The 12,734-nt window shown below is 35.8% G+C and overlaps 1 protein-coding gene across 2 annotated transcripts in view; it reads right to left on the minus strand.

The window, feature by feature from the left end:
• The window catches only part of Ald1 (fructose-bisphosphate aldolase), a 90,273-nt gene that overhangs the window by 18,929 nt on the left and 58,610 nt on the right, over window positions 1–12,734 (minus strand). For both annotated transcript variants that reach the window (XM_090388001.1, XM_090387993.1), the window contains exons 4-5: window positions 7,136–7,296; window positions 1,245–1,503 (exon numbers count right to left, since the gene is read on the minus strand). In XM_090388001.1, coding sequence (XP_090244127.1) covers window positions 1,245–1,503; window positions 7,136–7,296 — 420 coding nt within the window. The remainder of the gene's footprint in view (window positions 1–1,244; window positions 1,504–7,135; window positions 7,297–12,734) is intronic.

Here is a 12,734-nt window from a genome sequence, read left to right on the forward strand (position 1 = left end):
GTTAATAAACTTAATTTGCCCCCCTTTTGTTTGTTATGCATCCCCAGACCATCTGACTAGCGGGGAAATTTAGTCTGTGTTATGCAGTCAGGATGGTATGCCCCCGATATATATTGTTAGTTATATATTCCATCTAACAAGTGCATTTCGAACGTTTCTGAAACCCACAATGCAGCGCAAAATTCACAAGTGATGCAGTTTTTTTGTCCGCCACTGATTCAAAATTTTTTTTTTGCATTGACAATGAGATGTACATGAAATCACTGATTACTAAAATCAATAACAATTGAACTGTCCATTTTTCAGAGATATTACTTCTCTCTGTGCAATTTCACTAACAATGCCTGCTGATTTTGTTCTTCCACAAACTTTTTTTTTTGTTTCACTATTGGAGGCCATATTTGCATGATTCTGTACAACTTGCAGGAAGTTCATGTTCAATGGTAAAATATGCAAATAAACATTTGGAATGTATAATGTCACCATGAAATGAAAAATCAATTTTTTGCATTTCTTTCTATGCGCTAAACATTTTCATTATACGTTTTGTTTGCAGATGATATTCAATTACATTGCATTCCTCACTGCTTGAAATATCACAACTACATATTGTAAGATAAAAATGTTACCTTTTTGAGGTTTAAAATTGTGTATAATAAAATATATATATATTTTAAAATATAAAAAATATCTATATCTATATATATATATATATCTATCTCATGAAATTATGATACATTTCTTTATCATCTCACTGAAAAAGACCTTTAACTAGCTTTAACACAAGTGCATAAACAAAGAATGTTAATGTCACAATTTGCATTTCTATTTTGCAACAGAGCTTATAACACATTTGACCAATTCATTAATAAAAATAAGCAGAAATTTACAAAAAAAAAAAGAGAAAAACACTTCAGTTTTTGCAAAAAGAAACTCTGCCAACTACATTGTGGTGAAACAGAAGGGAGTAAAAAGATGGATTCTGTCTGAAATCCAAAGAGTCAACAACTAAGTTTGTGTAGAAGCAATAATTTAATGTTTCAACATTTATACCATATGTACAATGTTTCAAAAAATAGTTTATTTTTGATGAAATTAAGCACTAGTCAGATTATTTTTTTTTTATATAAAATGAGACTAGGAGGGACTGCTTCTGCTTAAATTAATCAGCTTCTAATATATGTTCATTTTCAGTAAATTAAATTACATTAACTATTTCATGGTAACAATAACTGCCAACCTACCTGGAACAGCAACTGGAACAGTTCTTTGGAGAGCAATTACAGTAGCTTTGGCATTATCTTCAAAACTATACTTCTTAGTACAGCTCTGGCCAGCAGTCACCATATTGGGTTTCAAAAGGGTGCCTTCCAGGAAAATATGATGGTCATTCAATGCCTTATACACTGCACCCAATACTTTCTCAGTTACTTTTTGGGTTCGTTCTAGATCGTGATCACCATCAGGAAGAATTTCTGGTTCCACAATGGGGACAATTCTGTTCTATAAGTTCAGGAAAAAAGCAAGTAGAAGTTGTTTATCATAGTAGAGATTAATATTATTTACTTGTGAATATGCTAATATGAATTGTTTTAATGCAGTTAGCAATTCACTGCTTGGTTACTTATGAGAATGAAATTCAAGGTTTTTGATTAAATTAACATGGTTGTTGATAACTATACATGTTTTTCTTCACTCTTAATTGCATTCCTCAAACAATGATACACCCAGCAAGTTATGATTAGCACACAGACACAGGTTGAATGGCTGAGTGAAAAGTCTGACAGTGGCTTCCACCTTGCAGCCGTGTTCAATTGCAAGTTTAGTAGCATAGAACAATTTCTCTTGATAAGGCTGTAATATTTCTGACATTCTGTAAGAATAGGATATTTCTGCAATATATCCACAATCAGTCTGTGTGTGTTCTTTTGTCCAAGGGAGGAAGTGTAGGGAGGAGGAGGAGGGGATTCTGCTCCTGTTCCCACTAATGTTGCTTAGCTATACCTCCTTAAACTAGAATATCTTCAGATGGTGGTCATGCAGACCATTTCCAAATGTTGTACCCATCTGGCCTAGAATGAGAAGAAAAGGGTCTGATGCAACCTCCCTCTTTGTGTTTAGGGTGGGGGAATGCTGTGGCTTTGGAGTCCTGCTGTTACTGTTCCAGAAATAGAATGACCATTTGTTTTGAATGTAAAATATGCCTCACATAGTAAAGTTTTGGGTCAGTTTAAGTATGCAGTTTTGCAGGGAGCTCAGGATCAAGCATTTCATTATTCCTGCTTTGACATCAGGAAGGTGGTTTAAGTTATAATTGAATTGATTCTTGTCAGACACCTTTACAACTACATCCTCGAGAAGATGGAGATATTGTTCTAGTTAAAAGGTGAAGTGTATACTCTGGTCCGTGTTCTTTATGTGGAAGTTAATATATCCAGCTGTGGCTTCAGACAATTAGAATATTGTCAAGTCGACAAAAACAATGGACTCAACCTTCACTTCAAGTTTGCACTTGCATACTGATCTTTCATCAAGTATGCAAGTGCAAACTTGATGGTGAAGTTTAACTGTGGGTTGGCTATAAAAACCTCAGCAAGAATGAAGAATAGTAGCTTCCCAAGTTAACCTATTCTGAATTCCTGTTCATGAATATTTTTCATTTCACTTTCTTCATCAGAAACAACTGTGGCTGAACACAGCTCATAAAGGGTTATGATTTTGCTCACTAATTCAGTGAGCAAAATCATAACCCTGATCATAATCAGAGTGCAACGATCAGGATTTAATTTTTTTGCTATTATCAAATACACTGAACACAAACTAAGCTCACTAAAAAATATCAGGGCCAGCAAAGCAATTATGCGTAGAAAAATCTTAAACACATCACTAGCACTTTCAATACACAGGATCTACAGATCTTTCATCAAACCAGCAACAAAAAACCACCCAGCCTTCCAGAACCAGGAATTGGGAGGACATCTTTCATCATTCCTTGTGTACCAGTACTGGTACACAAGGAATGAGCTACCAGTACATGGGCTGTGAATGAAGCCACCCTGCAATTTCCTTCATGGGAGAGTAAACTTTTTAAATGTTAATATCTTACTAAGGCCAAAACTTTATTTTTCACAGTTCATATCTATGAAAGTATTTCAGTCTTTCTTCTTGGAAAATATACCTCTTTTCTTTCTTGTACTTATTGGCGCCTCCATAGCCAGGAGCAGCAGCAGTGCTTAGCACACGCTTCTTGATTAGACCGGGGTTTGAGGCAGTGACCACCAAATATGGAGGATGCGGAAAGGTCAGGTAATGACCACCGCATATCCCTGGAGCAATATGGCCTTAGTTGCTAATGCTCCTAAAAACCAAATAACAACTTGTACTTCTTAATTCATGGAACTTTACTTCCCCTCTTTTTTTCTTCTTCTCATTTTATAGGATCAGTCTTTCTTCAGAGGTTGATTAGTGACATTTTCTCAGATATTTTTTCCGAACTGAATGACTTGAATCTGACTTTGCAAGGAATAACTAGCACAGCATTCGATTCCAGTGATAGAATTAATGCTTTTTTTTTTTTTTTTTTTTAAAGAAAATTAAAACTAACGGAAGAGAAAGTATAAAAAGTGAGCATGTTATCGTCACATCACAATTTTATTAAAAAAAAATAACATATCTATGACCAAAAATGTGACTGATGACATCCACAAACATAAAATCTTTGCACACAAGTTTTGAAAAATATTTCAAGGAAGAGTTTACAGCACAATTGGATTAGGAACCCTTTAGCATTCTTGAATGAGAGCCCAAAAGATGTGATGTACATGGAGTAAGTCACAGATTTAGTCTCAGTGTCTCAAAGGGGTTTTATGTTGAAGTTTAAGAGTTCAAACTTAACAAAATTTTAACTATCTATCTGCCAAGAATATCTTCTACTTTCTGAACATGCATTGAAAGTTTTAACATCATTTAATTCTACTGGTGTGATGCTGAATTTTCAGCAATGAAAAATAAATATAGAACTTCTATGAACACTGAATCAGATCTTTGACTGAAATTCACACTAATCAATCCAGATATCCATTCACTAGTAAAAGTGAAACAGAAACAAAACAATTCAAGTAAACAAGAAAATGTTTAAACCACCAGTTATGTGAAAATATAAAAACCTCATGTATAAATTGTATTTTCTTAATTAATAAATGTTTTTCTGTTTTTAGTAAAATAGCTCTGTTTTGCTTACCTAATTATTTAGGTGACTTTTCATAAACAACTTATGTACTCATTAATTAACACACTGGTACATCACAATGTGGTTGACCGGTACGCAGGCCTAAAGGTTGGAAACCACTGCTCTACATTGAACAGTAGTATCCTGTCTGTTTACTACTACTATTCAATGTAGAGTTCTACAGTGACCTCTACATTGAATAATAGTAGGCTGTCAGTTTGGTTACCGGTAACCAACCAAATTAGGATACCAGTTTGTGGCTAATATAGGCAGAAAGCTAGACATCAAGGAATTATCAGGCATACAAGATAAAGTGCCAGGATGCAGAATTGTGTTCATGGAAAAGGATAGGTTTTTTGGAAATTTTTACTGTCTTTTTCATTAACATATTAAATAGTGTTTTTACAAATAGTTTAAATATTCTTCTTAGTCACATTCATTAGTTTATTTTTAAATTTAGCTAGTGATTTTGTATGACTCTACTCATGATGCTATTGTATCTGTGTTTTAGCACAAATTTCATAGCATATAACGAGTAGGGCAGAAGAATAGTATGGTTTAATTGTGATAAATTAGTATCTCAAAAGGTTCTAATTCTAATCACTTATTGGGCATATATCTTTATGTTTAGCTAAGGAATTTACTTTTTAGCAAGAATATAACTAAATTTAGCATTGCCATCATTATGGTATAGCGTAACATATATCTTGAACTTGATACCATAAGGTATAATGCAAATCTAAATAGTGGTATACATATCACTGCACTTAGTAATCTATTAGCTCAGTGTAGTATTGTCAATTAAATTTATTTAAACTTATTAATTTTCATTGTTAGTCAATTAAATTATATTTAAATGGAAATCATGCCCCAGACCAGAGCAGCAAAGCAATAGGTACAAAGTAGTGGGAGCGTTATGGCTCAGGGAAGAACCAAAGGAGGTGATCCTCCAAAGAATCACAGCCTAAAAAAAAAAAAAAAAGCAACTTGCAAAATTTGCTGACTTTTCTGGAATAAAACATGATCTAGCACACACAAAGAGTGTATCTTTGTGTGTTCACATGCACTAGGTGCAAAGAGAGAATAGAGTGAAGAAATAAAGCACCAACTCTGCGTTCTCACAGAAATTTGATAGTTTGAAGAGTACAGTATACCCCCCCCCCCCCCCCCGAAGAAATTAAAATAGGGAGCCTATCAAGCTCTCAGCTGCCCAACTCAATACCAGAGCTCACTCTTTTACATTAGACAACAGAGAGGTAATCTTCAAGGCAAAGTGCACTGGTCCCACAGGAGCTAGTTATTGTCAGGGAAATATCTTTTGCAAAATTGGTTGGTGATTTGATGTTTAATGGCACATTGGCAGTGAAGGCTATAATGCGCCAAATCAAAAGTTGTGCAAGAAGGTTGGGTGGAATAGAACCAGGGTATGTCTACAAGAGTAGACATACCCTAGTAGATGACATTGTACAGCAGATATCTTTTACGGGCACAAAAGGTGATACTGTTGTACACATCAGCACTAATGATATTAAGAGTAAGAGAGATGCGAGGACTTGACAAGTATAGGGCAAAAAGTCATGAGTTAGGCCCTGGAGAGAATGTGCAAGCCTCATGGGGGAATTTCTCAGCTTGGTCTGTGCTTAGTATCAGGAGAGACTGTTTTCACAGGGATAGCATACACTTGAATAGAAGGGGTGCAGGAATATTTGCAGATGTTATCGAGGCAGTGATAGGGTGGTTAGAAAACTGCTAGCTTGGGGGGGGGAGATACATAGACTAACAGTTTAATTAGAGCCATAGGCAGATGTGAAAATGATTCTTGCATTGCTACAGTCTAGAATGCAGGTATCTGGGATTTCAGGCCCTGCTGTGGGTCATCATGGAACAAATTAATAGATGGGCTGTATTAGGGTAACTGAAAGTAAGAACATGTGCATGTATACTTTCATGTACACATTACTGCTAGGAGCACTGTAAATTAATTTGAAGTACTGATTAAGTCATCAAATGCAGACATTGTAGGAAAAGCAGAGAAGTGGTGTATATAAGTGATGCTGAATTTGAAACTGGGGAATACAATGTATACAGGAAGGACACATGGAACATGAGGTGGATGGGGTTATGCTCTTAGTTAAGAATATTAAATCTAAGGCAGTGCATCCAGTTGACTTGGGTGATGAGTGCAATGTTGAGCCAGTTTGGATATAAGCACTGGGAAAACAAAATTGAGAGTAGCAGTGTGTATGTATGTGTGTAGGGCGCAGAGTTCGTCCATGCTCCAACAAAAATCTAAAAAAAAAAAAAAAAAAAAATATTTTAGATCACATCTATGTGCTATTCATGAACAGCAAACAGACAGCCAGTTCCAAATATCATAATTTGTACAAAAGATTTAATTGGGGTAAAGATTCACTAAACAAGTTTAGTGCATGTTTTTTCTGGGTTTTATAATTTGTACATGAAGTGTTACTGAGTCTACAGTAACAAAGTCAAAATGTTGCCATGTATGTACACTGACATGACAACCTTTGTCCATATGCCACTTAAAATAAAATTAAGTGCCTAGAAGAGTGTGGCCATTCAACACACAAAGACACCCTACTGCAGAAAAAGTACTGTCAAAGATGCTCAATAACTTTTCATTCAGTAAAGTGAAAAGTTGTCATATTATTGAAAAGCAAATCTCTAGTATCTCCAATAAGATTCCTGGAAAATGAATCCAACAAGACAACTGTTTTCTATTCCTAAACACAAACCTCCCTGTTTCCTCTAACAAACTGCAATTTACTTGCTGTTTGTGGGATGAAAAATCCAGAACACCTTTCACAGGAAACATACTTAGTGACTGAAAGACCATGAAAAAGTTGGTGTACAATCTGTAAATACTGAATTGATAAATGAACTTACCTGCTGGCAGACAGATGCATAACGAGCGAGGACATTGGCATTTTCAAGAATGGCTAATGGTGATGGAGTCCTTTCACGGATCTTCAACACACAGCGCCATTTTGCAAATCTGCATCCCTCCTTATAATATTCCTGGCATCTCTTGGCTAGATCATCTAAGCCTAGAGAAATGGTTAAGAATAACTTCTTATTAATAATTAACAGCTTCTGCTATTGTATATTTCTGGTGTGAATTTTCCCCCATAAAGTTATACTATATAATTACAACTCATACAATTTTAAAAGAGCTATTTTCCTGTCCACTGAGTTTTTAAAATGATGAAATAATTAAATTTTTGGGGCTTGTGGGTGAAAAACTTATTTACATCACAGTAACCTAATAACAACAAACAAATATAATTAGAGAATTCTTATTTCAAGAATTACAAAATAAACAATAAAAGCTGCTCATTTTGCTAAATAATTTAGGATAGCTATAAAACTCATTTTTACTGGTCTGTGTTTTAAAACAGACTTTCTAAAATTATGCCATAGTTCCTTCAAACACTATATCCCATTCTGTGTTGTGGGTGTGTGTAATTATACAAATCACAAAATTACAGGTGTCACATGTGCACATATAGTTTGCACTGTGCTAACAAGTCTATTCTGTGTTGCTATATAAAAACAGGTTCCATTCATAAACATAAATATACAATACCACAGAAACCAGTAGGTATTTACTGGATTTATCCTGAAATCCACAAACATTCATTTCACTTGGTTGGGTTTTATTGGCGCATTAGCAACTAAGGCTATAATGCAACATTTTTCGGTTGGGAAGTACCAGAAAAGGAAGATTAAAAAAAAAAAAAAAAAAAAAAAAAGGTTAACTAAAGAAAATAAAATAAATAAATAGCATATTTATAGACTATCTAAAGGCATGTTTCATGTGAAACATGCCTTTAGATAGTCTATAAATATGCTATAATAAAAATAATAATAAGATAACTGTCATATTAAACATAAATAAATTCTGTATATCATTAACAGTATCCTTGGCAGTCCCACAGTGTCTGCATGCTCTAAGAACTTCACATGGCCAGTACCAAGTCTTTCATTCTCCATCATCAAAGGTGGTAGAAAATGAAATAATGTACCATTTGGTACAATGCATTTGTACCAAATTGTACCTAGAAATGCAATAAATCATGTTTACTCTGGATTACTCCCACCAATAAGCAGTAGCTCATATTTATCAATGTTAAAACTGCAACTGCCACTTCTCAATCCATTTACCTAATTTTTCTAGGTCTCATTTCAGTAGTAGAGGTATGCATTGATTACTGTCATTAATCACCCTGGCAACCATCTTTGTATCATCAGCAAACTTATTCATTAAGCTTAATATCCCTTCATCAATATTGTTAATAAATATTGAAAATGGTAAGGAACCAAGTACTGAACCCTGAAGGAACTACTAAGTCCAAAAAAGATATGCAATGCCCACTTATAACTTCTGCCGTCTACTACTGAATCATCCCTTTATTCATATAACTGGCTTACAGATGTACATTGAGAAGCATGTATTGAGGAAAGGCAAAAATGCATTATTTTGTCTGGTGACTATGTTGAAAAAGTGTAATATGATATTTCTTTCAACCGTGCAATACAATTAGTGAATTGTATTGCACGGTAAGATTAGTGAATTAGTAAGATTTGCACGGTAAGATTAGTAAGATTAGTGAATGGACCAAAGGGGGTGCTCTTACGAAGAAAGGCTTAAGTTTTGCAAATTACAGTGTCTGGAGACTAGGCACCAGCGAGGTGATCTACTAGAGGTGTATAAAGCCTTGAATGGTTTAAGCATGCTCAATGCTGATGGGATTCTTCCTCTAGCTCAGAAAAATCACCTGAGAGGGCATAAATTCAAATTGAGGAAAGACAGATGTAGGATAGACGTGAGGAAATTTGCCTTTAGCCAGCGGGTGGTTGGTTGGTGGAAGAGACTTCCATCCCTTGTGGTGGAGGTTGATAGCCTAAATAAGTTTAAGGCTCAGCTGGACAGGTATTTGGAACGAACAGAGGGGTGAAGTGGAAGTGGGTTTTTTTTTTTTTTTTTGGGCTGATGCCGCATAAGCTTGCTTTCTTGCATCAAATGCCTCTACTAATGCTAAACTTGTGAATTTTGAAAATAATGTTTTGCACTGCTTTGTGGGTTGCAGAATGTTTGAAATGCATTTGTTAGATGGGATATATATCTCTGTGAATGAAATCACATGAGTCCACCTGATATACATAATTGCAATAAATATCTTTCCCAAAGGGTAAGATGCATAATCAATGGAAATATGAGAAATCATGCAAATGGCAATAATGGCAATCATTAACAAGAGAGACTGCTTCTACAGGGATGGGATACACTTAAATAGAAAGGGCGCAAGAATATTTGCCGATGCTATCGAGGCAGTGTTAGGTGGGTCGGAAAACTGCAAGCTTGGGGGGATACAAAGACTAATAGATTAACAGTAGCCACTGGCAGAATTGAAAGTGATTCTTGCACTGCTTCTATTGGAATGAGCAGAAGTCTGAAAAACAAGATGCAGCATATTTCAGAGACTGCTGGAAGTCATTGCGGTACAAGTAAACACATGGGTTGTGTTAGGGTAGCTAAGAATAGAAACAGGTGCATGTATACTTGCGTGTACACCAATGCTAGGAGTTTGGTACATAAATTTGATGAATTTCAGGTATTGCTCAAAACATCAAAGGCGGATATTGTTGAGATATCAGAGATGTGGTGTCACACAGATATAAGGAATGCAGAACTGGAATTTGGGGAGTACAACATCTACAGAAAGGATAGACAGGATAGTAAGAGAGGAGGGGTTATGCTATTAGTTAAGAAACACATAAAATCCAAGTAAGTGAAGCCAGTCGACATCTCTGGACAGTGCAGTGTTGAGTAAGTTTGGTGTGACGTAAGCATTAGGAGATCAAAATTGAGTAGGAGTGTGCTATAGGCCTAATGACTCTGATGAGTATAATAAGAAACTGTACAGGGAAATAGAGTGGGCCAGTACATCAGAGAGTCTTATAATGGGGGATTTTAGTTTCCTAGATATTGACTGGAATTTGTGGGTTGGTCACTCACACACCAGCAAGGCTTTTGTGGATTTATTGAATGATTGTTTTCTACATCACCATGTTCGGGAGGGAACTAGAGGGAGTAATACTCTTGATTTGATTATCAGTAGTGATTCTTCAAGCATTAAGAATCTGCAGATAAAGGAACCACTAGGTGGCAGTGATCACAGTGTGCTGAAGTGGGATTTACTCAAAGAGGTAACTACCATCAGGGGTAAAGGGAAGGGTTATTGCTTTCGTAAAGGTGACTACGATGGTCTGAAACAGTATTTAAATTCTATACAGTGGGACCAATTGAAGATGTTACCAACTGCAAATTCAAAATGGGAAGCATTCAAAGAACTTATCTTGGAAGCTACTAAGCTTTACATACAAACTAAGAAATATTGTTCAAGGTTTAGGCCTAAATGGATGTCAGATGAACTAATGAGACTTTTTTTTTTTGGCGCATCGGCTTCTGTGGCCATAATGCGCCTCCCAAGGTTTTTGCAGTACTTAGATCCAAGCCCGAGGCAGGATTCGAACCTGCGACCTTTGGGTTGCCAGGCAGGTACTTTACCCGCCCGGCTAGCTCGGTCGTCAATAAATGAGACACATGACAGAGAAGAAAAATGCATGGGATACATATAAATTAACACGTGACACAGAAGCCTATGATAGATACAAGTTGATCTGTAACCAAGTTACAAAGGAGGTTAGGCAGGCAAAGGCAGATTACGAGAAATCTTTGGCAAGGGATGCAAAGAAAAACAGCAAAGAGTTCTTTACTTATGTAAAGTCTAGAAGGAAGGGGATGAATCAGATTGGTCCACTTGATATCAATGGGTCAACTGTTGATGATCCTGCTCAGGTAGGTAACAAACTAAATGAATATTTTGCATCGATTCACACACAAGGAGTTATTCAGTGTGGGGAATGCCAGAGGTGTATTCAACTCTGGCAGTAAGCTAGAGAATCTTGTAATAACTGAGAGTAAAGTGGAAGAGAAATTGTTGAAGATTAACACAAGAAAGGCACCTGGGGTGGATGGGACCTATCCAGTTATATTAAAGGAGGCAGCAAAGGAAGTAAGCAAACCCTTAGCCATAATTATGAGAGCTTCCTTAGACTCAGGGGAAGTACCCATGTACTGGAGATGTGCAAATGTGACCCCAATTCACAAAGGTGGATCAAAGGGCGACACAAGTAATTATAGACCTGTTAGTTTAACTTTTGTTCCCGGAAAATTAATGGGGGTACTGGTTAAAGAAGCACTGCAGGACAAGACTTCAGTTATAGCTCGGACACAACACGGTTTTGTTAAGGGAAAGTCTTGCCTGACCAATTTGATTGGATACTATGATGCAGTCACAAAAGAACTGGAGGCAGGGAATAACTTTGATATTATATACTTGGATCTTAGAAAGGATTTTGATACTGTTGCACATGGAAGACTGCTGCACAAATTGGAGAAGTGTGGCATTGGAGTCAAATTTCTGCTATGGATAAAGGGTTGGTTGAGGGGGAGAAGATAGAGTGGTAATCAATGGACACTGATCATCATGGACTAATGTTATTAGTGGAGTCCCTCAGGGCTCAGTGTTGTTTTCTGTACAGTCTGTCCTCGTATAGCATGATAGTTGTGTTCCTAGAAACCCTCGTGCAATGCAAAATCGTGCAATATAAACAACAGGTCCTATGGGAAAAGTGGGGTTAGGTGCCGACCACCCAAGATTGAACACACATTTGGAACCAAAACATTACCAAACACAATAAATAATCGGGTAATTTTAATCGTTATAAGATACTTACATACTTTATAACGATTAAAATACGTAATAAAAAAAATAATATTTTTCGTTTTTATTATAATATAATAAATAATATTTTTTATTATTTATTTAAATAAAAATTTATTAATAAAATAGTAAAAAATTTATATTAAATAAAATAGTCTTAATAAAATACTTACGTATTTTATAATACGTAAGTATAAATTATAATACATAAGTCGTAATAAAATGCTTACGTATTTTATTACGACTATTATGTAATAAAAATGTTGCTAATGCTTTTGCTTCTATCGTAAGCAAACTTGTTTTTTTGTTTGATTTTCTATCCAAACAGATGACAGCCGTTCCATCTCTTCCAATTCTTTGTGTCTCAATCTAATGGATTTTAATTACACTTTGAGTTGTACCTGCTATGAAAGTTGTTTTTATTTTCTCTGCATTCTTTCTAATTCTCGGCGTTGCCTCATTTCGGTCTGTAGCACGTGCAATATCACATGGTCTTTCATTTTGCTCAAAGCGTTTCACAATTTCATATTTTTTCTCTATCGACAGAGGCGGACTGGCCATAAGCTTTACCCGGTAAATCCCGGTGGGCCGGAGGGATTTTGGCCATAAACCATAGTATGAGGCCACTATAAATTTTCCCGGGTAAGAATTTTTGACCCAGTCCGCTTCTGTTTATCGATATTGCTTTTCTCTCT

The sequence above is a fragment of the Mastigoproctus giganteus genome, chromosome 2, assembly GCF_048544385.1.
Source record: "Mastigoproctus giganteus isolate SK-2022 chromosome 2, ASM4854438v1, whole genome shotgun sequence".
NCBI lineage: Eukaryota > Metazoa > Arthropoda > Arachnida > Uropygi > Thelyphonidae > Mastigoproctus > Mastigoproctus giganteus.